Below are 24,774 nucleotides of genomic sequence, written 5' to 3' on the forward strand. Positions count from 1 at the left end.
GCAGGACCTGGACTTAGGAAATTCTAAGTATATTTTATATATTTGATTGGATCAGGTTGAGTTATTTAACTACTCAGCATAACTGTGTACCTACCTTTTCTTGAAAATCCAAGCAACTACTCTTATGGTTAAGGTAATTTCGTTGTACTGGAGAGAGCTTTATAGGAGAGTATGTTGGTGTTGAGTAGTAACTGAAGGATTATCATAAGGTCATAAGGTAGTAAAAGGAAATTGATGAGGAAAGTTAGGAATTTAAGATCTCATGCTAATTTTTCTCTTGCCTCTTGTTAACAGCCAACCCCTACCCACACATACATACACACCTTCACACTCTACTTTTTAATATATTTGACTTTTTGAACACTCCATTTAAGTGTATTTTATTCTAAAATTGCCCATGCTTCTATTCCCTTTCACTGATTTGAAAAACAAGAAATTATCTCTGCTTAACTGCTTTTGTTCACATAATTTCCCTGATATTTTCAATTTAATATAATAGAAGTTAAATTATATGAACATATACTAACTTCTCATAAATGTACAATTAATTTGTTTTAGGTAAGCTGTCTCCAAAATATTTACCTGTGAATAGCCACATTCTGACAATTCAGATCTACTATCTGGGATCTATGTTTTATCAATATTCTTTCTAATTGGCCACATTTCTCTTTTAAAAAATTTGCTTTAGTATCCATTATCTGGAGAAATACTGAAATACCACCAGCAAGAGGAACCACAGCTTCGCCAGAATTTGCACCGCCTCCAGATTCTGTGTAGTTCAGCTGAAAAAGAGCTTCGATATGAACGAGGAAAGAACTTGGACTTAAAGCAACATAATAGTTTACTTCAGGATGAAAACTTTAAGGTAACTCATGGCACATCTTTAATTGAAGGATCTCAGTTGCTCAATGGCCCTGTGGATAAACTAATCCAAATTCCTCCACTTTATAATTCATGGAAGGATCCACAAATGGGTGAACTATGTCAACTCTCCTTTCACTCTCCCCTACTAGTAGGTACACAGCTCAGTTGTCTCTCACTGCTAAAATGGATGTGTGTGTCGTGAACCTGTGGATGGAAATTTTAAAATTATACACACTTTTGAAAACTAAAACTTTTAGCATTTACTAAATATCAGTAACTGGAGCCCAAACCCTGGTGGTCCTGCCCTAGTTATATCTCTAGACTTATCTATCCCTAATAGATATATCCATTATTACTGATTGAATCAAATAACTACATAAAGTTACAATTCATAGGTGGGAAAAGTTATTTTTTCTGACATAAGAACTTCAATAACTTAGGGGACATCCCCCAAGCATGCTTGTTTTAAAATAATCTATGTAGTATTGCCATCCACAGCTTCACCTAGATTTTATGAACCACACAATTGTTCAAACTGAACTAATGTGTAAAATAGCACTTCCCTTTCATTGTGGTTTAATTCTGTGTGTGTGTGCGTGTGTGCATGTGTGTGTGTTAGAAACCTAGTAAGCCCCAACCATTCAACAAATATTTCTTGAGCACCAGTTAAACACCAGGCAGGCAATCTTGTAGATCCTGAGGGTTTAATGGTAGGCAAAACACACAAAGCTGATCCCCAAGGTTCAGGCCAAGTGTCAGCATGTACAGAATTGGCCCATGGTGGAAAAGGAGAACACGGGGATGACTTTGAAGTTACTGGCCTCGACAGAAGGCTGAGTGGTGCTATTATTTATTGAAATCAGGGAGATTGAGATAAAAACTATCTTGAAGATATGAATAGTGGGCCTCCCCGGTGGCGCATCAGTTGAGCGCTGGTTTGCGAAGCTGCCCACAGCCTCTGCAGCGCCGGTTCAATCCCCGGCTGCTCCCCGGCCTCCTGAGGAGGGTCCCACATGGCGCACAGACCTCTCCTGCCGCCTACTGCTCCCTTCAGCAGTGTACTTTGGTCCTTCTGCCTGCTCTGCTCCCTGCTCTGGCTCTGGTGAATTCTCTCACCCTCCCGTGCTTCTGACTGTACCCAGATTGTATGTATCAATCAATCAATCAATAAATCAATAAATCTTTAAAAAAAATATATGAATAGTATCAGGGAGTTTAATTTGGGCAGCTCTTAGTATAAAGGTGGTATTTTAAGTCTTGAGAATGAACCTAGAGAGAGAATGATCCATTCTTAAAGACTAAGATAGTCTGATAATAGAGATTGGGTAGTTTTAGAACATTCTAAAAATGGAGACCAAGAAGAAATAGCAGTGAATTAAGTGAAAAACAAGAGGGCATCACAGACCCCAAGAGAACTTTCTGAAAGAGAAGGAATGAATGCTACTGAGAAGTCAGATTTTCCATTTGGTTTATATTGGCAACAGAGAGGGCAGTAGTGCCCTTGGTTCAAACAGTTTCATGGAGTAGTGGGATGAAAGCCAGCTTGGAGTAGATTGAGGAATGGGTGAAAAATGTTTCGACTGTGCATATATAGAAACTCTTAAGAAAATTCTTTTGTCCAGCTGCCATCTGGCTAGATTGACTTTGGCAAGCCTTGCTAACACATATCAGTGCCAGAGAGGTAATCAGACATGTGACGTTGATTCTGGCCAGCTCTCTTGGGGGACTACGCTTCTTTGAAAGCTGCTTATTCTGGCTTATAATCACATTTGTTCTATATTTGTTTTTATCACTCTTGTTTATTCCCCACCTCTAGATCAAAATTGAACTAAAGCAGGCCCAGCAGAAGTTATTAGACAGTGCGAAGATGTGCTCTTCACTCACAGCAGAGTGGAAGCACTGTCAGCAGAAAATCAAGGAACTGGAGCTAGAAGTACTTACACAGGCTCAGAGCATTAAATCACAGAACAGCCTACAGGAAAAGCTGGCTCAGGAGAAATCTAAAGTTGCTGATGCAGAGGAAAAGGTAATTATCCTCATGCTTAATAAATAGCATGCATTGGATACCACTACTCAAATCCTGTTTCCCTGTGGGCTTTAAGAAATAGATATGGTATACATTTGATAGAATTCTAGGGTTTTTGTTTACTCTCCCATGCTCTCTCTTTCGACTTCACCTGTTTCTACAACTCTGGTAACTTGAGTGTTTTTTTGAACTGGGTGTACTTAAAAAGATACGTTGCAGTTATAATTACAAGATGAACTTTAAGCACTGAATTTTTTTATACTTTCAAATTTTATACAATCCAAATTTGATTTGGATTTTATTTAGATGATTTTGATTTTGATTTTTTTGTAGGGATATGTGTTGTGAAATGAACAATTTTGCTGTATTGCCCCTGTATTTTAGATTTCTTAACACCAGGTGGCAGTAGTATGCAGCAGTTCAACATTTTAATCTGTGAATTTGTCTTAGTCAAATCTTTTTTTTTTTTTAAAGATTTATTTATTTATTTATATACAAGAACGGGGTACAGGCCAGAGGCGCGGGAGGGTGAGAGGATTCACCAGAGAAAGAGCAGGGAACAGAACAGGCAGACTGACGAAATACACTGCTGAAGGGAGCAGCGGGCGGCAGGAGTGGTCTGCTGCACCATGTGGGACCCTCGCTGGCTGGCCAGGATTGAACCGGCGCTGCAGAGGCTGCGGACAGCTTCACAGCACTGTGCTCTACTGCCTGTGCCACCAGGGGAGGTCCTCAGTCAAATCTTAACATAAAAAAAGAAGTCATTTCATCAAACCATGTAAAGATTAAACAGACTTCAAAAAGTAGATGGCAGCAATTAAATTAAACCCAAAGTCTTATGTTGAGGTAAGAAAGTCAGCACAAAAGAATTAATTTGTCATTTCATTCATATCAGAATAGACAAAACTAAGCTATAGGATGGTGGTTGTCTTTATGAGAGGTATTAAGTGGCAGGGGATATGAGAGTATCTTCCATGGTGTGGGAAATACTCTATTTATTGGTAGAGGAGGTGGTTATATAAATAAAACTTCACTATGTTATGTTCACTTTACATATGTATGTTGTTATTCCACTAAAACTAATTGATAACATTGATAAAATGTTTAAATTTATATGATACTAAGTATTGGTGAGAGTTTTGTGCAACACAGACACATATATATTTACTGCAGTTGAAGGAGTAAATTAGTATAAACATTTTACATAGCAATTTGACATTGATACTTAGATAAAAGTGTATATATAATACAAAGGACACTTACATCGCTACTATAAACACTAAAGAAACTGTCACATTACAGAAATGTATCAAGGAACAGGAATACAATTATGTTTACAGTAATAGTGTTCCAAATACTGAAAATTGGAAACAACCTAAATGTTCAGTAACATCAGGAATAATTAATTGTATATTTACATAATAGCATACAACAGTGAAAATGCATGAACTCCAAGTAGTTCAGTGCAATACTGAATAAAAACAAAGTCACTACAAATAGCACAATCCATTCATCTAGAGGTCAAAATAGTGCAAAATAAAGGAAGCAAAGGGGCCCAGTGGCCTAAGGTAAAGGACTATGGGTACTTGAATGGAGGGGGCATGGTGGTAAATTACATCTGAGGTGGTTAGAACCTATTCCCCTAAATCATATACAGTGCTGTAAATAAGTATTACCACAGGAAAGAATTAACTAATTATTAATTGATTAGCTCTAGCTATACCCTTTTGACTACATTTGTATGTTAGCACTACTATGTTTGCCATACATATGATATCTCTTTAATTGGAAAAAAGGTCACACTCTTCTTAAACTCTTTTCATTTAAGATTTTAGATCTGCAACAGAAATTAGAACAAGTTCAAAAAGTTTGTCTCCCAGAATCTTGTATTTTGGAGAAGAAGCAACTAGAGGAAAGGCTAAAAGAATCAAGAGAAAATGAAGCTAAAATAAAGCAACAATATCAGAAAGAACAAGAGAAGAGGTAAGGGGAGCAAAGACACCAGCTTCCTGTGACTGATTTTACCAGTGTGTTTCCCCTGTGCCCGCTAAGTAAACACACGTAACTTCGTCATATAGTGCTATGAATACATACAATGCATGTATTATATCACACAGTATATTCTAATTGTTTATTGTTTGTCTTTCACAATGGAGTGTGGCATTCTTATGGGTGGAGATTATTTCTCGTTCTGGAACTCCTGAGTAAATTTTCTTGAATGACTCGATTGCCTGTGGGTTATGATCCTCTGAGGTTTTGTTTTTCTAACTCTAACATGATTGGCAGGAGATGTAGACTAGGATGAAGTTTGTGTTTTGTATTTATTGACCGACTTTCTTCAAAGAAGTTTCAAGTACTTTATAGTCATCCTAATCATCACAAACTGCTACCAAAAAGCAGGTCATTTTCCCCTGCAAATTATAATTATTTTTACTTAAATGGTCTTTCTGAATGTCCTGATAATACGTAACTGATATTTTTTTATTTTTATGGCTCTCAGAATGATTCCCATGTATATTTTTTTTTTTTTTTTTTTTTTAAAGATTTATTTATTTATTTATACAAGCACTGGGGTATAGTCAGAAGTACGGGAGGGTGAGAGAATTCACCAGAGCCAGAGCGGAGAGCAGAACAGGCAGACAGACGAAGTACACTGCTGAGGGGAGCAGTGGGCGGCAGGAGAGGTCTGCGCGCCATGTGGGACCCTCGCCCTGCGGCCAGGGATAGAACCGGTGCTGCAGAGGCTGTGGGCAGCTTCGCAACCCAGCGCTCAACCGCTGCGCCACAGGGGAGGCCCTCCCATGTATATTTTTTCAAATGTGGTTTTAAAATCACTGAAGAGATATAAAACATTCATATACACTGTGAAGGTCAGAAACCTTAGCTGTAGTTAAAATTAAAAAGCTCTAGTATAAGGCCTGACACTTAACAGAAACTCAGTAAATATTTAGCAAATGAATGAACATTTGAGTAAGCATATGAATGAATAATGAATTCCCTCAGTGAGGTACAGTGGAAAAATACTTGCCTCACTGTCACTTCTAGCAGGTTGGCAGAGTAGCTACAATATAACTAGATCCTGAATGAACTAGAATAAGCCTACCTTTTATTGCGTGGCTCACAAAGCAAGAGAAAGCCTAAAGGCAAACATTCAGTGAGGTAAAACAAAAATGATAAATGGTGAACAAACTTCTCAGTCAAGGAGTAAATGACAATAATAGCTCTGAGTTCAGTAGAAGTAGCTAGAAGTTTGCCAAGAGGTAGGATAGCTAACTAGAGAAGTCAGTATTAAGCTGGACTCCTGACAGAGCAAAGTGTTCCCCTGTAGACAGCCCCCTAGTTTCCCCACTGAGAAAAATCCAAATTATGGAAGAAAGCAACTCCAATATTAAATACTAAGGATTCCCATATGTTAAGTCTTATCAAAGTTTTTACAACCATCGCCAAACAATAGCACAAGGGAACTGGTGTTACCATGAATGAAAGCAGAAATAAGATATGCCAGGTTTATAGCCCCTAAGAACTTCAGCAACTGCAAATGTGAAGACTAGATTGTAAAACAACTGTGTGAAGCTTCTAAAGAAACAAAAGATGTAATCAAAGGGCCTCCCTGGTGGCGCAAGGAGTTAAGCACTGCGCTACGAAGCAATCCACAGCCTCTGCAACACAAGTTCGATTCCCAGCCGGCCAGGGAGCAACAGCAACCCACATGGTGCAGCAGACCTCTCCTGTCTCGCCTGCTGCTCCCCTCAGCAGTGGGTTTCAGTCAATCTGCCTGTTCTGTTCCCCACTCTGTCTCTGGTGAATCCTCTCATCCACCGCCGCCACATCTCTGGCCTGTACCCCAGCTTTTATATGCATAAATAAATAAATCTTTGGGGAAAAAAAAAAGATGTAATCAAAGAATTAAACAGGAAAAGGGCAATTTCACTTTCCTGGAACTTGGCTTCTTATCTCCAGTTCTTTACAACTTTGTAAAGATTTGCTGAAAATAAATATATAGTAGTATGTAAACTGAGTATAGGAAAATGAAATTTGTGAAGGTTTTTTTTTTGCACAAAAGGGAACCATATAGTATTCATTGTGTTGTAACTTGGAGGTGAGCAACCCCAATTTAAATATTAGATTTAACCTACTTTTTTCACTTAAAATATTATGATGTATTTACCAGTCTTTAAATCTTCTAGAACATTATTTTAATAATATACCATGATTTATTTATTCTTTATTATTGGACATTTACATTTTTCCCAGTTTCTTGCTATAACAAGGAACAATACACTTTCTTGTAGCCAATTTTTGTGCATATACTTTATTATTTCCTTGGGATAAATTCAAGCAAGTACAGTGTAATTATAACTGTTCATTATGAAATTTCAAATATTACAGAGATAGAGATATGTACAATAAATAGCATAAGTTCTTCAGCATTTGATCCTTCAGCAATTAACCATTTTAAGTTGCTACATATTTCTCAGATTTTTTCCTACACATATACATATGCATATATTTTTTATTACTCTTGTTAACAAAAATTGAACCATTTTAAATTATTGCTTTGGAATTTGCTTTTTTTACCTAACCATATAACTCAGCATCTTATTAGCCACTTGGTTGCATAATCTTGGGCAAATTTCTTATCCTCTTGGTGCCTGACCATACCTACTTCACAGGATCATTGTGAGGATCAAATGAATTATAATCAGCTGACTTATAGCAATGTCTGACATGTAGTAAATACCTGAATCAGTCAGGGTTCAATCAGAGATGTAGACTAGTGGGAGGAATATATATTTAATAAGAGATTTGTTATGGGGATTTGATCTGATGTAGTTGTGGAAGCAGGTTACCAACTAGAAACATATATGAAAGGAATTCCTAGCCAAGTTGATACATTACAAAGCTACTACTAAAAAGGTAGTTGTGGTGTTATTGCAATATTTGATATTATTATTATCTTCATCATCCTCATCATCAACAAAGTGAAGAATGTTCATTTTGGTTAAAACAAAGTGTCTGGGGATAAAGGAGTGGCAAGAAAATGAGGGTAGAAAGGTAAGCTGGGCCTGGGCCATGTGGAGCCTAGCAAGCTACATTGAGGAGTTTGAACATGTTCATGGGAATGTTGGTCCACAGTTTCCTTTCTTATAATATCTTTATCTGGTTTTGGTATTAGAATAATGCTGGCTTCTTAGAATTAGTTATGTTGGGAGAGAATTGGTATTATTTCTTCCTTAAATGTTTGGTAGAATTTACCAGTGAAACCATTTGGGTACTTTATTTCTTAGGTAATTAAGTATTGATTAAATTTATTGAATAGACATAAACCTGTTCAAATTATCTGTTTCTCCTTGTGTGAGTTTTAGTAGATTATACCTGCCAAACAATCAGTCTGTTTCATCCAGGTTACCAGATTTGTGGGCACAGAGTTGTTCATAATATTCCTTTATTGTCTTTTTAAATCCATGGAATCAGTAGTGATGATCCAGCTTTCATTTCCGATATTATCAATTTGTTTCTTCTCTGTTTCTTGGTTAACGTGGCTAATGGATTTATCAATTTTATTAATCTTTTCAAAGAACCAGCTTTAGTTTCATCTGCTGTTTTTCCTGTTTTCAGTTTCATTGATTTCTGCTCTAATTTTCATTTCTTTTCTTGGGCTTTATTTAGGCTTACATTGGACTTCTTTCTTTAATCTCCTAAGGTTGAAGTGTAACTTATTGATTTCTGCTTTCTTCTTTTATAATATTTGCAATTAAAGCCGTGTTTCCTGCTGAGCACTGTCTCTGTTGCATCTCACAGCTTTTATGATTTGTGTTTTCACTTTCATGAAAATACATGTAGTTCAAAATATCTTAAAGTTTCTCTTGAGACTTCTGTGATTTGTGTATTGTATATGTTTATTTAATCTGCAAATATTTTGGGACTTTTCATCTTTCTGTAACTGATTTATGGTTTCATAACATTGTTTTAAGCAGTACTATAGCATGCTGTTACATAGATATATGTTGATGTAATGTGTTGTTTAGGTATTTTTATTATAAATAATGCTATAATGAATATCCTTGAACATAAGACTTTGCAACTGCAGTGAGATATAATGTGTTACACTCAGGAAGGTTTAGGATATTGTGAGAGTAGATACCTGGAACACTTAAGCTGATGGAACAAGCGCTGAAAACCTCCTTCAAAGAAAGCTATTTAAGCTTAGAGTGAAGTTGTTGGTATGGGAAAGTTAAGTAGAGAATATTAGTCAAAGGAAGGCCTAGAGGAGGAAGATATGGAAAAGGTTGGAGCTGCAGGGGAGGAGTACGTGTGGAGGCTAACTTGTTTCAGGAAATGAAAAAAGTTCATTTTGCCAGGACAAAGTATTTGGGGATAAAGAAAATGCATGAAAATGAGGTCTGACAGGTAAGCTAGCTATCAAGTCACAGTAAAGACTTTGGACTTTATCTTAAGTGTAATAGGAACAACTGAGCATTTTAAGCAGAGAGAGTGGTATGATTAGATTGTGACTTAGAGGGAGCATTTTGATTACTATGTAAAGAATAGATTGAAAGAAAGGCTAAGGAGTCTTATCAATCTACCAATTGCTTAATTTCATTCACTGGCAGCACATGTTTGTTAATTTTTCATTGTTCAAACCCCATATATTATAAAGGAATTAATTTCCAACATATTCAATAGTTTCTATTTAAATTTTGACTTCCATTTTCAATATCAGTTTCCAACTCCTAAATCCTAATTCAAATAATTCAAGGTTTTTTAGTTCTAACAAATTACAAATCCTTTTTCAGCTCCAAGGTTTAGGACATAGTCTGGTTCTTTGACCAGAAACTCAGAAAGAACCAAGAAAGTAAATTATAATATCAAGGAATTGCTCAGGTATATAGTGAGTTAGATGAAATAGAGATGAGGGAGATATTGATACAGGGTGGGCATGAACCATTGAAGGCAAATTATAACAGCTGTTGGAGACCCTGCCTTACATCCAGAAGCATGAGAACTAGGGATTCTTAGGGCTTGAGAGATATGAACCCCATGTCTCAAATATAAATCTTTCCCAGTAATTCATTGATTTCTCAGAAAATTGAAGTTAGAGAAAGCAAACTTAATTGTCCAATATCAGCATTTTATTGACCCAACATGTAGGTGAGATCTTTGTCCACCAATACTTTTGGAAGAGGGTACATTTCCTCATCAAACAGGTTCATTTGTGACCCAGTTACAGCAGTGTTAACACACACATATACAATAGAATTTGTAACTAACTACCCTGTATTGAACCAAGAAGGTCAAAATACTCAACTTGTAAAGTTGTGAGAAAGAGTAGAAGGAATCTGGGTTTGTAGATTAGAGCTCTACCTCCATTTGGTACTAGTTGTGGACTTGAGAACATTAATTGAACTTCTCTGTGGTATAGCTTTCTCGGTGAAATAAGGGAAGTTATTTTTTCTCATCTTTTGAGAAATGATTGTGAACCATGAAAAATTGCTGTCACAAAAGAGGTTCTCTGTGTTGTTCTCTTTATCTTATGGTCTTATAGCCTACCTCATTGAACAACAACAACAAAAAACCTCTGTGATGGTATAACAATTTTAGGTCAGAGTTTCATTTACAAATCTTTGTAACTGACAGTGAGATTTAATGTACATTCATTGCCCTCAGGAATCTCCAAGATCAGAGCATAAATGAGCTACAAAAGCAAGTGAGGATTTTACTGGATAAAGAGAACAGATTGGAAACAACCAGTTCTCAACAACAATCCAGAATTCAGCAGCAAGAAGTCCAACTTAAACAACTGGAAAATGAAAAAGGAAAATCTGATGAGGTAAGAAAGTAAATAGAGATGCTTCTAAGTTTTGGGTTGATAAAAGCTAATAATTTAGGTAATAATTGGGTAATAAGGTAATAATTGGGTTGATAAAAGCTAATAATTTTTGAGTGCCTACTACTTTACCCATGAAGTTTAGTCAAGGTTCAGGCAGGAAAACAGAATCTGTTCTAGCTAGATCAAGTAAACTCAAGGAATAGTCACAGAACTGTTGGAAGAAAGAAGACTGAACAGAAGAAGTCAAGAAAGTAGATGGAGTTGCTGGATCAAATGGTAGATATATTTTTAATATTTTGAGAAGCCTTCATACTATTTTCCGTAAGGACTGGACCAATCTACATTCCCACTAACAGTATAGAAGGATTCCTTTCCCCCATACACTAGCCAATGTTTATTGTCTCTGATTTTTTCATATAGGCCATTCTTACATGTGTGAGGTATCATTTCATTGTGGTTTTGACTTGCCAGTCCCTGATGATAAGTGATGATGAGCATTTTTTTTCATGTGCCTATAAGCCAGTTGTATGTCATCTTTGGATAAGTGTCTATTTAGTTCGGCTCCCCATTTTTTGATTGGGTTATTTGTTTTCTTCTTGTTGAGTTGTATGAATTCTTTTTCTTTTTAAAGATTTATTTATTTATACAAGCACTGGGGTACAGGCCAGAGGCACGGGAGGGTGAGAGAATCCACCGGAGACAGAGCGGGGAGCAGAACAGGCAGAAGGACCAAAATACACTGTCGAGGGGAGCAGCGGGCGAGACAGGAGAGGTCTGTTGCGCCATATGGGAATCTCCCTAGCTGGGCGGGAATCGAACCGGTGCCACGAAGGCTGCGGCCAGCTTCACAGTGCTGTGCTCAACCCGCTGCACCACCGGGGAGGCCATTAAGTTGTATGAATTCTTTGTAGATCTTGGATATTAGGCCCTTGTCAGATATATGATATGCATATATTTTCTCCCATTCAGTGAACTGTCTTTTCACTTTAATGATAGTTTCTTTCACTGTGTGAAAGTCTTTTAGATTGATGTAGTTACATTTGTTTATTTTTGCTTTTGTTTCCCTGGCTCTTGCAGTCAAGTCCCCAAAGTCATCACTGAAGTCAAGGTCATGGAGCGCTTTGCCTAGGCTTTATTCTATGTATTTTATGGTTCCAGGTCTTACATCCTTTTTTGAGTTAGTTTTTTTGTATAGTGGAGTATCTGCTATTCCAAATTTTCTATTCTGAGTATACATTCAAGAATTGGGGAAATGGCCACTGGGGGAGATTCACAACCCCACAAGGCCTCCCGTGAAACATACTCTGAGTCAATGAATCACTGCTGAAGTACTACAGTTTCCATGATCAGTCACCACAACCATAGATTGCCATAGTCACACCATCTGGTTCTCTCTCTGGTGCCACTACCTAATAACAATAATTCGTATCTGGGGGTTAGACATTGCACTTGGCATCTAAGATTCTAAACACCATCATTCCCACTAAAATCAGGATCCATTTTAATATTGGCACCTCCTACCATCATCTTCAGTAGCATAGCGTTATAAAACATTTCAAGAAATCGGATGCTTCCCTCACCAATAGATTTTGCAAAGCCCTTCTCCAGGGAACTAGATGCTTACAAAGCCACTGGAAAGGTTGGGGAGCAAAGTCAAGGAAAGAGCTGCTGGCTTTCAGAAAATCTGAGGTGCAGAAATCACAGGAAGTTATATAGTTTCACTGTAAGCTTTCTTTAGCAGAAAAGCTTTGCCAGTGTATATTCCCTCCATATCATACTTTATCAGCAAAGAGTATTCTTTAAAAACATGTTTTTCAGCTTCTCAAGAGCAACCTGGAATTGTCAGAGAAGCTATCTGGGTTCCAGCAAAAGAATAAAGCTCTATGTGAAGAATATGCACAACTTTTGAAGCAGTTTGATGTCTATGTGAGGTAAACAAAAGATCCCCCCTGGAAGAACACCATACAAAGTAACTACTTCTTATGGAGCCAGCTTCAGGGCTAAGCAGTGATGTTCACTAAAGTCACCTTTCTTTCAAGAAGGTCAACAGTTTTCCTTTGTTCTCCGAAGTTCTACTTTTAGAACTTTTCCTAGAGAGATGCGGGGTCCAATTTCTTCCCAAGAGGAGGAGGGAGAAGGGAGTAACTATTGAGCTCTATGATATCTAACTTCTTTCATTTCTCCAAGTACATCTTTCTTCCTTGGATTTAGGGTTTTCTTTTCCCTTTGTGCGCTTTCCTCAGCCTGGACCACCTCTCCCCATTTCAACTCTTCATTTCAACCCAACATTCTTAGACTGAGAGTTATCTCCTCTAAGAAGCATTTTTTTAACACTACCAGCCTAGATTGAATGAGGTCCTCATTCTTTGTGTCCCTATAGCCCTTCCTATATACCTCTCTGAAGTCATTTCATAACTTGCTTGTCATACTGTATTGTAACTCATTCCCTGTCTTCCTCACCACTACAAACTTTTTAAGGCCAGAGGCCCCTGTCTATCTTATTATCCACATTCCTTGGTGTATAGTAAATGCTCAATAAAAAATTCATTCCTGGACTTCCTGCTCTTTCTTCCATTCCCTGTTCATCATTCCACCAGATTCCTCTTCCTCTCCTCCACTCTGGAGTGTAGCATAGTAGTTCAGTGTATGGACTCTGAGGCCATATTTCCTGGTCATAAATCCTGGTTCTACTGAAAAGTAGCTATATAACTTTGGGTGAGTTATGTAGTCACTGTACCTCCTTTAAAATGGGCAATATAAGAGAACTTACATGTAGGTTGTTGTGAGAATTAAATGAATGGATAGATGTTAAAGCTATTACTTAGGACACTGTCTAACACACAGCTCTTATGGTATCTATTTATTTTTAGTTCTTTCTTGCCCCCACCTCTATAGTCTTCTGCTGTATTTCTCCCATAGGTTGAAGTTTCTTATTTACTAGTGCTCTTGTCTATTTTGTTGGTGGAATTAATAACAGTGATTTAAAATTCATTGTTTACTGCCATACAGCAAAGAGAATTTCTCAGAAGCATCAGTGTCCATTACCTTGGTTTGATAATCATATCACTGAGAAATGTAGAAAACACAGGGAATGTGTGTGGTTCAGTTCATACTGCTGACAAATCTAAGGCAAAGAACTCAGTCAACCTGTACGGTGGCAGATAATTTCTGTAAGAGGAATATTTGTCAATACATTTTAGGGTCTGTAGTTCTAGCCTTTTAACTAGTAATTTCACTCCTGGAAATTAAATGAAAAAAAAATGCAAAAGATTTTCCCAGTGTTACTTTGAATAAAATATCAACCATTGGGCCAGTAAGTAATTCTTAACTGAGTTAGGGCCATGTTGTGGTTGTGAGGGTTGATTTCAACATACCTAGAATTAACCTGAGCTGTTTTCCTAAATTCTTGTGTGGCACTGACCACTGGTCAAGGGATAAAATACACTGAGGAAAACAGTGTTGCTTTGTAGCGACAGATTCAAAGAGCTCGTGGCAGTTTGCACTAACTTATCGCCTTGTTTAGTATTGATAACAGTAAGATTAATTATTTGCAACAGGTCTAGAAGAGACCCCCCACCCCCACCCTGCCCCCATGGCTCTGGTCTTGAGACTGGTTACACAGCGCAAAAATGAGAGAAGCAATTCCACCCCATCCTCAGTAGTCCTGGGTGCTACCATTGTGGGGGGAGGGCTTGGATGAAATTTCTTCTGATATTATTTGTTTTAAGGTATAATTTACATATAATAAATGCACAGATATTGAATGCACCATTCAGTGAGTTTTGACAAATGTTTACACCCACTTAAACACTACCCCAATCGAGACATAGAATATTTCCATTACCTTGTAATGTTCTCTCCTACTTTTGTGCAGTCAGGTCTGTACTTCCTGCTCCCCCCACCTCCTCCTATACAGTCGGTCATTTGGTTTCTGTCTCTCTTAGAATTTTACCTAAATGGAATTATATTGCATGTAATCTTTTGGCTCTGACTTTTTTTATTCAGCATATCCTATGGTTTTTAATGTTCATTTATAAGTTATTTGTCATTTTATCTTTAATTTTTTGATGGTTAGGAGATGGAATATTTTTCCATGTTATATGTCCATAATCTTTAGAAGAGTGGATCCTAATCCTTTGTTTGCACATGTCTGGGCCCCAACAGAGATTAATTAAATCAGAATCTGTGGGGATTGGATTTAGGGATCAATTTTTTTTTTTTTTAAAGCTTCCTCATCTAATTCTGATGTGCATAAGTTACATCTTTAGGAAAGAAAATGGAAGGAATGTCAAAACTCTAGTTCATTTCTGTTTTCATTCCCCTGATCCTAGTCCTGCCCTTCATAGACAATGCTTATTTTGTCCACATTTTCCCAACCACTCTTCCAAAGAAACAAATTCTTTGCCTCTTTGAAATAAAAATAATAGAAAAACCATCTGGTTTTACTTAAACACAAATGAAAACTGTCCCCAAATTTTTTTAATCCTCCAAATTATCATTCTTTCATTCTTTGCATTTTTTTAAGATTTATTTATTTATGCATACAAGAACAGGAGTACAGACCAGAGGTGTGGGGGGATGAGAGGATTCACCAGAGCAGGAGTGGGGAACAGAACAGGCAGATTGATGAAATACACTGCTGAGGGAAGCAGCAGGCAAGGCAGTAGAGGTCTGCTGCGCCATGTGAGTTGCTCCCTGGCCAGGGATGGAATTCATGCTGCAGCTGCTGCAGACAGCTTCTTAAGTTGCATCTTAACCCCTTGTGCCACCAGGGAGGCCCCCATTCTTTGCATTTTTATTGATATCATTACCCCCACAATAAGGCTCAAATTCTTTTGATTATCATTGCCTTTTCTTTCCAAAATGTTTTTTTTTACTTTTTAAATTGAGGTAATATTGGCTTACGACATTGTTTGCATTTTAGAGGTATAAGACCTCCCCCTTCGGATGTTTCTACACCACCACACCCCCACCGGAGCACCCATATGCATAATTATAGTCCATTTTGCTCCCTCACCCAGCCTCAGTTCTACAGTTAGATTTCTGGAGTTTGTTATCAGTTTGGCTATATCAGACCCTTTGTTTTGTTCTTCTGTATTCCACATATACTGGACATCGTAAGTATTTGTCTTTTTCCTTTTAACTTATTTCACTTAGCATAATCCCCTCCAACTCCATCCATGTTGTCACAAATGGTAAGGGTTTATCTAATAGCTGAGTAGTATTCTATCATGTATATATACCACATTTCCCTGATCCACTCATCTGTTTTGGGGCTGTCCCTAAATTTTAGAATGTGAATGTTAGGCTGCCTCATCAGACTAATAGTTAGCAAAGTCAAAAATAAACTTAGTAAATTTGCAGTTCATCAGAGAAGCTGGCCGACAGAATTTCTGACCAAACCAGTCAGTAATGGCAAGGGCAGACTCTGACTCTCACCAGCTGTACTGAATCAACACATGGACTTCTCAGATCACACTTAACAATACAGGATGAAGCCTGAATATCAAGCAATAAGCACTAGTTAGGTAAATCACTGCCTTCACTTGATATAACATAATGTAACCATAAAGGATGGTGGCTGGGAAGACAGGATAACAACATGGGGGAAAAGCTTATAATAATTGAAAAGAGCATCAGATTAAAATTTTTATATAGACAATGATTAAGCAAGGAATGCTTATAAAATAATGGAAGGAAATATAACAATATCATACTGATCATATTGGGCATGGATTTCCCCCCACATTTTCTATGACCTATTATCTTACTTTAAAGAATAAATTTTAGTTTTTATTAGTCCAAATGACAGAAAAAGAGACAGCAGCTCTCTTTCATGGGAAGCTTAGAGACTGGGTGTAAGGGCAGGACAGGACACAGTGCAGGTTTTCTGATCTAGCAGATCGGGTAAAGGAGGAGTCAGAGTTTTTAGTGGGTTTTTGCAGGTCTTTTATTGGGGTTCACCAGGCATATGGCAGGCCCCCAGCAAACCCTCACTGTATCTGGGCTCTCTGGCATTCTCTGCTTCTGCTTCTCTGCTTCTCGCTCGGCTTCTCTTTCGGCTCTGCTGCTGCTGGCATCCCCGTGACGCCGCCCTTAAAAAGCACAGTCTTAGCCCAGGTGAATCCCATCTACCTATGCCCACACCCTATTCCAGGTGCCCGCCATCAGGCATGCATTCAGGACCTTAAGGATCCATCATCTATCCTGATGGCAGGAGGGCAGAAAAGCCTGATATTTTTCCTTACCCTACACTGGGCTTTAATATTCCAGGCAAGAAGGTTAAAAGATATTCCAGAAACGTGTTGTTTCAAATTATGTCAAAACATCAGAGTAACTGTGAACACCTGGGAAACCCAGACATTAACAGGTAGGATTTTTATACACTGCTAGCTGCTATGGCCTTACCAAGCTATTCCCTGTAAAAAGGAAAATGAGACTATTTATGAGATGGAAATACCGCTCTGTAAAACAGCTAAGTCACAGAAGGGGCAATTATGAACATAATCTAAATCCAAAAACATGTGCTTCATATTATGTCAGGGTCACTGCAAGGGCCACAGAACTGAACAGGCCTGAGGCAATTTCATGAACCCAAGTGTAAGGGGAAGGATTGGGCACAGGGCAGGTTTTCTGATCCAGCAGTCGGGGTAAGGAGGAGAGTCCTGGAGGCCTCAGTGGCTTTTCAGGCTTTTATTGGGATTTACCAGGTACATGGCAGGCAGGGGTCCCAACCCCCAGCAAGTCTTCACTCTTTCTGGGTTCTCCAGCGTTCTCTGGTGGTTGTGGTTTTGCTTCTCTGCTTCTCCACTTCTCTGCTCCTTTTTGCTTCTCTGGGCTTCTGCTGGTGTCCCCATGACGCCACCCTTAAAAAGCCCAGTCTTAGCCCAGGTGAATCCCATCTACCTAGGCCCACACCCTACTCCAGGTGCCCGCCATCAGGCATGCATTCGGGACCGCAGGGTTCTGTCATCTATCCTAATGGCAGGAGGGCAGGAAAGCCTGATACTTTTTACCTTACCCTACACCAAGTATCAGGACAAAGTCTGTTAATTAAGATGTATTTTGAGTTGTGGCAAAGACCCTGAATAAAAGTGGCTTAAAATGGGTGAGACTTCTCTCCTATCTAGCGGGGTAGACATTATGATTCCAGAATGGGTACCATGGCTCACTGTGTCATTAGCATAGGCTCTTACAATCTTATTGTCACTCTAGCGTCTTTTTTTTTTTTTTAAGATTTATTTTTGCTTAGAAGAACTGGGGTATAGGCCAGAAGTGCGGGGTGGGGAGGTGAGAGAATTCACCAGAGAGAATAGTGAGCAGAGCAGGCAGATTGACTGAAATACACTGCTGAGGGGAGCAAAGGGCGAGACAGGAGAGGTCTGCTGCACCATGTGGGTCAGCTCCCTTGCTGGGGATGGAACTCATGCTGCAGCTGCTGTGGACAGCTTCATAGGTTGTGTCTTAACCCCTTGTGCCACCAGGGAGGCCCCCATTCTTTACATTTTTATTGATATCGTTACCTCCACAATAAGACTCAAATTTTTTTAATTATCATTAATTAATTAGCACTGAGTCTTAACCCCTAGGCCACCAGGGAGGCTCCACTCTAGCATCTTTAACATGTTACCCTTATCTGTATACTTCAAGATGATTCATTACCTTATCCAGTCAACCAAGAGAAAGAAAGGGGAAGGCAAGGGCATTCCACTTTCTTTTAAAGCACACTATTTCTACTAATGTTCCATTGGACAGAACTTATATCCCTCATCTAGCTGCAAGGAAAACCAGAAAATGTAGTTCACATATTGGGCAACCAACTGCCAAGCTAAATATCATAGGGCCCATAATGATAGAAGGAGAAAATGAATTGGGGACAACCCCAGAAGACAATCACTGCCACACACACAAGCTGTGCCTAGGATGGTTTGCTTTTTCTTTTTGATCTACAGGAATCCAAACTTCTCAGTCTGGTTTCTGGCTAGCAGCCTAATTAATCTTCAGAAAAATGATTTTTTAAGGGGAAAACATACATTATGTTTTAATGTACAATCAGCAACAAGGGGAGAGGGCAGTTTTGGAAAGTGGAGGAGTCTTGCAAAACCAAGTAGGGGTAAGAATTCATTTACAAATAGAACGTAAGACTCTCTAGAAGTAGCTCTTCATTACAATTTGACTAGAATTAGCATCTAGATAAATCTGCTTTTCTCTTCTCCTCCTGTTTAGTTCCTGGTTCTAGTACAAAACAAAACATCTTACTAGGAGAAATCAGGACTATCTGGTTTGCCTGATTTTGCTGGTATCTTATCCTTAGGGTATACTGGGGAGATCACAAGCTCTGAGGTCAGATTCTTCTCTGCAAAAGTGTCTCCCCTCTGGGCTGGGAGTCCTAAAGCACTAAGGTTTGGTGATTCAGTAGGAGAAGTCACAGAACTCAGAAAGGCTATTGCACTCATGATTGTCATTTATTATAACAAAAAGATCAAAATTAGCAAAGGGAAAAGACAGTCTGGGAGAAACAAGACACAAGTAAACTCCCAGTTGTCCTTTCCCAGGGGAGTAGTTTGGCCAGCACTCAGTTCTCCCAGCAGCCATGTCTGACAACATGTATGAAGTATTCCCCACCAGGAAAACTCACCTGAGCCTTGAAGTCCAGGGATTTTACTGTGAGTCTGTTACATAGACATGAATTGCCATGGTAATTGACCCTATCTACTCAACCTTCAGTCCCCCACTCCCCAGATGTCAAACTGAAACAGGGTGGCCCAGGGCCCTTGGTGAACAAAAACATTCACCATATATCACATTGTTATATATTCACAATATATCATGTTGTTAACATAAACTATCTGGTGTGACCCAAGGCCCCAGGTACACAGACATTCTTATCAGGCAGGCTATTCCAGAGGCAAGAGGTCATCTCCCAAGAACAGTCAAGGGCCAGTCCCTTCTTTGGAATGTGAAGGGTAAGGACACCCGGTAGCTAAGAGCTTAGTGCACAGTCTTCATCTCCTGATTCAGAGTGAGGAGATAGCCTTCACAAGTTTGCATTAAAATCGGACTTATGTGAAAAGCCCAGAACATACATTTATTACCTTCAGTTAGAGGGGCTTCCTCCATTTTGAGAGATAGCATCCCAGGTAAGGACAGTTGTCATCTGTAACCAGCAACATGGGCATGAATAACTGTGTCCTTAAGTGCCTACAATGACAAAGAGTAGACTCCTCATTCCTTAAACACTTTCAGTTAAAAAAAAATCCACATTTTTAGACATTCAGGAAAGTCAGGGATTTCTCAAACTAGAGCATGCATCAGAACTCCCTGCACTACTAGTTAGAACACAGATCCACCCTAAGTCTCTGAGTCTGTAGTTTTGGGATAGAGTCTGAAGACTTCCTATTTCTAACAAGTTACCAGGTGGTGCTGATAATACTGGTTAGAATAACAAACAGGCCTCCCTTGTGGTGCAAGGGGTTAAGTCTCAGCACTATGAAGCTGTCTGCAGCGTGAGTTTGATCCCCGGCCATGGTGCTGACCCACGTGTCACAGCAGACCTCTCCTGTCTCGCCCGCTGCTCCCCTCAGCAGTGTATTTCAGTTAATCTGCCTGTTCTGTTCCCCGCTCTGTCTCTGGTGAATCCTCTCACCCCTCCCCGCCCCCCACCTCTGACCTATGCCCCAGCTCTTACATGTATAAATAAATAAATCTTTAGAATAACAGAATCACTGCTCTTAGAGAAAACCTAGTTTTGAAACATTAGTTAGGACAGTAATTCTCAGTTTGGGAGTGATTTGCCTCAGGGTAAGGGGACATTTTGGCAATGTCTAAAAACATTTTTGGTTGTTGCACCATAAGGGCAGAACTGGACCACAGTGCAGGTTTTCTGATCCCATGCAGACAGGGTAAAGGAGGAGTCAGAGCCCTCAGGTTTTTTGGGGGGGTTCACCAGGTACGTGGCAGGCAGGGGTGCTGGGGGGCCGGGAGGCTGGCAGTCCTCCCAGCCCCCAGCAAATCCTCACTCTATCTGGGCTCTCTGGCGTTCTCTGCTTCTGCTTCTCTGCTTCTCGCTCGGCTTCTCTTTTGGCTTCTGCTGCTGCTGCTGGCATCCCCATGACACCGCCCTTAAAAGCCCAGTCTTAGCCCAGGTGAATCCCATCTACCTATGCCCACACCCTATTCCAGGTGCCCGCCATCAGGCATGCATTCAGGACCGCAAGGATCATCTATCCTGATGGTGGGAGGGCAGAAAAGCCTGACATTTTCTTTACCCTACATGCACTATAGAAAGTACTACTAGTATCTAGAGGATAGAGGCCAAAGATGCTGTTTCAACATTTTACAATGCATAGTACAGGCCTCCATAATAATTATCTGGCCCAAAATGTCAATAGTGCTTAGAGTGATTTGGTGTTATCAGACTTAAAAATTTCAAAGAAAACCCCATTTTTAATTTGAAGAAAGTCTTAATATTATTTTGGAAGCATGTTCATCTTCAAAGAGGTCTGCCTAATAGTGGCATGGAAGCTATCTATTGTTTGCTCAGATTAGCTGTCTTAATAGCTTGAAATTTTGACTTAGATTTTTGTTCTTTTAACAGGTTTATTCAGATGTATTTCACATACCATACCACTCACTCATTTAAAGTATATATATTCAATGGTGTTTAGTCCATCACCACTGTAGGGGCAGGAATGGACACGGTGCAGGTTTTCTGATCCCATGCAGACCGGGTAAAGGAGGAGTCAGAGTCCTCAGTGGTTTTGCAGGTTTTTATTGGGGTTCAGCTGGCAGGCAGGGGTGCTGGGGGGCCGGGAGGCTGGCAGTCCTCCCAACCCCCAGCAAATCCGCACTCTCTCTTGTCTCTCTGCCATTCTCGGCTTCTCTTTCGGCTTCTGCTGCTGCTGGTGTCCCCGTGATGCCGCCCTTAAAAGCATAGTCTCAGCCCAGGTGAATCCCATCTACCTAGGTCCACACCCCACTCCAGGTGCCCGCCATCAGGCATGCATTCAGGACCTCAAGGATCCATCATCTATCCTGATGGCGGGAGGGCAGAAAAGCCTGACATTTTCCCTTACCCTACAACCACAATCAAATTTAGACATTTCATTAAATCCTTTAGCTACCACACCCCTATCCCCAATTTCAACCCCCATTCCCAGCCCTAGGCAACCACTAATCTACTTTTTCTAGTTACCTATTCTGGACATTTCATGTAAACTTGAGTCCATACAACATGTGTTTTTTTGTTTGTTTGTGACTGGCTTTTTAAACACAATGTTAGGGGGAAATGATGTCCTGAGTTAATCCCATATAGGCTTTGTGGACCCCAGCCCCACTTCAGACTAAAGCCATCAAGACACTGGGAAAGACAAATCCCATCACCACCAAGGGAGGGTGGCTGGGACCTGAGGGTGGAGTTGGGTAGCCAGGTTGGATATAAAAACCAAACACGTGGGCCTTGGGGTGGCTGGCTCGTGATCTCTCGCCTCCTGGCTTCACCGCTCCTGGCTGGCGGCCAACTCTGAGAGCGCCATTTTGGGATTCCTGATCGGCAGATTGGGTAGGACTCATTTAAAACTTTGTCTCCCACTTTTCTCCCAGAGCTGTACATTTCCTCATTTCCCCTTCCCTTGTAAATAAACCTTTTATTAACCTTTCACGTGTGCCTGCAGTAGAGCATTGATAAGTCCTTTTAAGCGCGCGGGTGAGGACCCACAGTCAGGCACCCCGTTTTGTATCGGGGTTGCTCTACAACAACAGAGTGCTTTCCAGGTTTACCCATGTTGTAGCATTTATCATTGTTTTATTCCCATTTATAGCCAAATGATACAGGTTTCTCCCACTACCCAAACCAGAACAATCCTATTTGGTATGATTTGGTAGGTTATTTATTTCTTGGGTCTGAGAACGCTGTTACCATTTATTTATATATAAAAATTTCTGAGCATTCCTAGACCCAAAAAATAACCACTGTGATTTTGATTTTGTACTTCCTAAATGGCTAATGATATTCAACATCTCTTCATGTGCTTTTTGGCTGTAACTCAGATTTATATTAGAATCAGAGCCTTGAGCAGAGACCTATGTAGTATTGTATTTGCAAGTCCAGATTCAAGGCGAAGACTAAGAGCAAACCCAAATTATCTGGAAGTTAGACAAGATGAAAGTGGGTTCTATCACTGTTAAGAGTATGGCCAGGAATTGGGAGATTTTAAATTAATGAGTGAATCAATGGAGCAGGATTCAGAACTTATATGTCAGGAATAGAAGTCAAGGAGCTCCCTAAATTAAACTCAGATGTTAAAGCTTTGCCACTACCCTCAGTTCAAGACCAAGATAAGCTTGAGATTTAATTCCATGGGGATGACTAAAGCTTTTGTTATTTATGAGGTTGTCCTTGATCCATTCCCCCACTGGGGCAAGAAGTCCTGCAGATGTGAGGCAGGGTGTATTCCCACACCTGGTGCCAGGCCCTGACCAAGAAGAGGAAACTCAAGAAAGGGTGGATCTTGCGGAGGCGAAATAAATGTTGGCTGTGTTCAGGCGTGCCTATATTTAAATTTACTTTTATAGAAACTATAATGAGAAACATCACCATTACAAAGTCAAGCATCACAGAATCAAGGATCGTTTAGTTCATGAAGTAGAACTACGAGATAAGAGAATTAAAGAACTCGAAAATGGAAATGAATTACTGCGACTACAAATGGAAAAGGTGAGGGAAAAATGGGGAAGAGCTCGTTCATGATGCTGGTGGTTGGTCATGTAGCGAAAGCCCGCTCATTTTTAAATTTGTGACCTCTTGTAGCTCATGTTTTCATTTCCTTTCTTTGCACCTTTATTTTTCAATGTAACTCTTTAAGCCCTGCTAAGATGTAAGACCTGGAGTGATGCTAAACCAGTTTGGACCCTGAAGTCTCTGCACACCAATTTATGGTCAGTGTTTTGCCTTCACGTGAAAACGCTTTTCTTAGACACTCCCTCAGCAGAGACTTCTAAACCATCCCTCGTAACTCATCCCTGCTTTACATAAGGATTTTGCCTCAAACTTCTGTCAGTTTTAAGTGGTTATGAAATTAGGTGGTTCCTACTCTTATCAATCCCTGACAAGTACCTCCACTTTTATTTTAAATATCCCTGCTTCCTTTATGTTTGTCTTATTGCTCTGGTGACCTCCAGGTGGGTGGGTAAGAAGGAAATGGGATAGATGAATGGAATTAAATGCAGAATGGTCTGGAGATCATTAACTTATGTAAATTCAAAATGGAGAGCAACTGACTGAACTAGAAAAAAATTTTTCCCTTCCATATTTCTAGGCAATTTCAGAATTTTTAAAATCCTACCCTCCTAAAATACTCATTTCCACGTACAAATTCATTATAGTACCACTGCTTGCCAAGTATCCCAACAATTCATATCATTTCAGTTTTTCCATAGACCATGGAATCACTGAACTCCAGTTAAGAATTCGTAGAATGGGCCTCCCCTGGTGGCACAGCGGTTGAGCGCTGTGCTGCGAGGCTGCCCGTCAGCCTCTGCAGTGCCGGTTCATTTCCTGGCCTCCAGCGAGGGTCCCACAAAAAAAAAAAAAAAAAAAAAAAAAAAAATCGTAGACTAACTGTAGGGGCAGGAAGGACACTGAGCAGGTGTTCTGATCCCGCAGACCAGGTAAAGGAGGAGTCAGAGTCCTCAGTGGCTTTTCCAGGTCTTTTATTGGGATTACTAGGTACACGGCAGGCAGGGGCGCTGGGGGGCCTGGAGGCTGGCAGGCCTCCCAGCCCCCAGCAAGTCTTTACTCTTTCTGGGCTCTCCGGCATTCTCTCTGCTTCTCTGCTCTTGGCTTCTCTTTCAGCTTCTTTCTCTGCTTCTCTTTCGGCTTCTGCTGGCGTCCCCATGACGCCGCCCTTAAAAGCCCAGTCTCAGCCCAGGTGAATCCCATCTACCTAGGCCCACACCCTATTCCAGGTGTCCACCATCAGGCATGCGTTCAGGACCCACAAGGATCCATCATCTATCCTGATGGCGGGAGGGCAGAAAAGCCTGACATTTTTCC

General features: G+C 39.9%; 1 protein-coding gene across 9 annotated transcripts in view; it reads left to right on the forward strand.

Moving 5' to 3' along the window:
• Positions 1 to 24,774, forward strand: part of CCDC30 (coiled-coil domain containing 30) — a 73,888-nt gene that overhangs the window by 35,836 nt on the left and 13,278 nt on the right. For all 9 annotated transcript variants that reach the window (XM_054691808.1, XM_054691807.1, XM_037501236.2 and 6 more), the window contains 6 exons: positions 689 to 865; positions 2,681 to 2,890; positions 4,719 to 4,873; positions 10,559 to 10,721; positions 12,540 to 12,652; positions 23,295 to 23,436. In XM_054691808.1, coding sequence (XP_054547783.1) covers positions 689 to 865; positions 2,681 to 2,890; positions 4,719 to 4,873; positions 10,559 to 10,721; positions 12,540 to 12,652; positions 23,295 to 23,436 — 960 coding nt within the window. The remainder of the gene's footprint in view (positions 1 to 688; positions 866 to 2,680; positions 2,891 to 4,718; positions 4,874 to 10,558; positions 10,722 to 12,539; positions 12,653 to 23,294; positions 23,437 to 24,774) is intronic.

Source organism: Talpa occidentalis, unplaced genomic scaffold, assembly GCF_014898055.3.
Source record: "Talpa occidentalis isolate TD23 unplaced genomic scaffold, MPIMG_talOcc4v2.1 talOcc4.9, whole genome shotgun sequence".
Lineage (NCBI taxonomy): Eukaryota > Metazoa > Chordata > Mammalia > Eulipotyphla > Talpidae > Talpa > Talpa occidentalis.